The sequence below is a fragment of the Acyrthosiphon pisum genome, chromosome X, assembly GCF_005508785.2.
Source record: "Acyrthosiphon pisum isolate AL4f chromosome X, pea_aphid_22Mar2018_4r6ur, whole genome shotgun sequence".
Lineage (NCBI taxonomy): Eukaryota > Metazoa > Arthropoda > Insecta > Hemiptera > Aphididae > Acyrthosiphon > Acyrthosiphon pisum.
In genome coordinates this window covers 101,257,146-101,259,815 of record NC_042493.1, presented here as the reverse complement: position 1 = coordinate 101,259,815, position 2,670 = coordinate 101,257,146, and the positions used below count along the sequence as shown (strand labels likewise).

Genomic DNA, 2,670 nt, shown 5'->3' with positions numbered 1-2,670 from the left:
ATTATTTTATTAAATATTAATACAATTTTGCATAGGTACATTTGTATTTTGTACACTAATTGTACAATTATTAAATCATTTGCGCCTTGATTTATCTGTAGCAAAATTATCTATGATTTAGTGGTGAGCACTCTAGTCTCTATATTCTATAATCGTAATCGATTAGCAAATTTCTGAGCAGTATGTTGCATGCACTATACAGGAGACGGGCGACAATCTTTTATCTATGGGTGACAGTGCCAGCGTCGCGCGTCGTCGCAATATTTATTATTATTAATTACTTTATCAAGACACCTGATTTCCAGAATTAATTCCAGTATTATAATTGCGGTGCCGGGTGCGGGGTGAGGCGGGTCATTCCAGTAAGCACTGTGCGAGCTGTCCCCCACCTAGCTAGTAGAGCGGCTATATACAATGTAGTAATGTACCCGGCGTCCCGAGGCAATATATTTGACTGCCTTGGCTGGCGTTTTGCGCATGCGCCATTCACAATATTGTACGTGTTTACGCCGCACACCCGTATACCATCTCCCATGCATTAACACAGGCAACGCCAGCAACTGCCTCTTCGAGTGTCGATGTCGAACCTCTAGCGGTGGCGGCGCGGCGCGGTACGCGCTGGTCGCAGGATTAAACTCAATCGGCAAGGTCATCATAGCTTATAAATTAAAACGTTACTGCGACGTGACTACGTGAGCCATTCTCCAATTTCATGCAAGTTGTATACGAAAAAAAATTAATATAAAATTTAGATAAATAGAATTATGAAATTATGAAAAATTAAAAAGTAAAAATTAACTAAAAAATTGCGCCCTAGGCCAGTGCCTTGGTGGCCTATGGGTAAATCCGCCTCTGCTTAATAAGTACCTATAGGTACCTATGAATCATAGCTCATGGGCCCGTATGAATTGATGTATACGGGCGACTAATGTTACATAGTTATACCCCTATATTATTAAAATTTTAAAATTTTACAAATTATATTATACCAGTATTTGAAATAAATAAAGTTCAATGCGACCTAGGATGTCTTCTACATTCCGATAAATAAATATTTATCAAAATCCCATAATTCGAGGCCTGAGAATTTTTCTGTGTTGTCATTTTCGTTGGAATAATATTACATATCAACCCCCTTCCTAAAAATGATTATAATTAAAGTACCAACAAAAATACAAAACATGATTTTAAAATGTCATAGAGTTATAAAATTCTGAAAATCCGACACCGGACCGCTAAACGAAATTGCTATCCTCCCATCTAGCAAATACTTAAAACCTTTCTAAGAAACACAATGACTGAAGTAAATAGTAAATTTATTATAAACATATTTAATTATTTTTCTTATATTATGATTATATATTCTATGACCGTATAATGGACTCACATTGCTGGCCATTCATAGAGAAGTGCCTATTGATCCGGAAAAAATTCTTGTCATTTTGGCTCAAAAATCAAGAAAAATCGATATTTTAATTTGAATTTAACATAAAATGAATTATTAAAATAAATAAAATAAACTGATTCATAACATTGTTTTATAGTCAAAATAAAAAGTAAAATTGACTTGAATTGATTAATTTATATTATAAACTATCATTATTTTAATATTCATTATTATAATATGGGAATTGTAAGGCGAAACCCTTACGGCTTATTTTGTAACCATTTTTTTCATCCCCTCCATTGAAATATCCTAAGAACGCCTCTTCTACACACGGTAATTTATATATTAATATAAAATATAAATATGTAAAATATACATATATTGTATTCTGTGTAGACTTTCTAAAACTGTCACAACAAACGCGATAATCTACACAACTTTTAGTGACATTAATAGGTAACTGTGCATTTATAGTATACCTATTTCACTTTATAGATGCAAGTAATAGGTACATGAATAATAAGCCATAATACATAATAATATGTTCATACTATTTTAGCCAGAGAAAATGTTCCTGCCGTCTCGAGTGCAGCGTACCTAACCCTGCCTTCCCCTTTATGCTGTAACAATAATGATTTGTTATACGTACTCTCCATGTCATTGCAATGCCCATGTACCATAGTTTTCTCGGGACGTTCTAGCCACAGGTGAAATAATGGGACTAGGCTTGGTAGCACGGCTTTTTCCATATAAGCGCATCCATTCATCGTCGTCGTTGTTTGTATTGTCATGACCTCATATTTATCTATTAGTCCGACTGGAGGACATAATAGGCCATTTAGACTATCCTGAACTGAAACACAAAAGAAAAATTACTCATTACATTATACCTATACATATTATACATTTTATACACAATATACATATTATGCTGTTTGTACTGATGTACTCACTGTGATTGCGGTCGCGTACATCTTCATCCGTCATACGTTGTGCAGTATAATCTCCAATCTTTGGGGCTGCGAACACGGAATAAGTGATGGCCAGTAAGAGTAATATATTTCCTATATATTTCATCATATTGTGAGTGTATCGAGAAAACAACTAACAACAATAAATTAAAAAACCGGACGGAATAACCTCAAAACAACTGTTTACTAGTAGTAACTAAGTCTGCTGTGCGCAAGGGAAATTGTGAAGTCAATGGCACGGCTATCACAATAATGCCGAGCTGCTGGTCCGTGTTTCGTTTTAAAAGCCGCCTTGGCGGTGGTGGGGTGGGG

At 35.2% G+C, this 2,670-nt stretch overlaps 1 protein-coding gene across 1 annotated transcript in view; it reads right to left on the bottom strand.

The window, feature by feature from the left end:
- LOC100573267 overlaps positions 1 to 2,252 on the bottom strand; it is a 6,942-nt gene extending 4,690 nt beyond the window's left edge. The window contains exon 1 of the mRNA XM_029485719.1: positions 2,037 to 2,252. Coding sequence (XP_029341579.1) covers positions 2,037 to 2,178 — 142 coding nt within the window. The 5' untranslated portion in view covers positions 2,179 to 2,252. The remainder of the gene's footprint in view (positions 1 to 2,036) is intronic.
- Between the last annotated feature and the right edge of the window lie 418 nt (positions 2,253 to 2,670).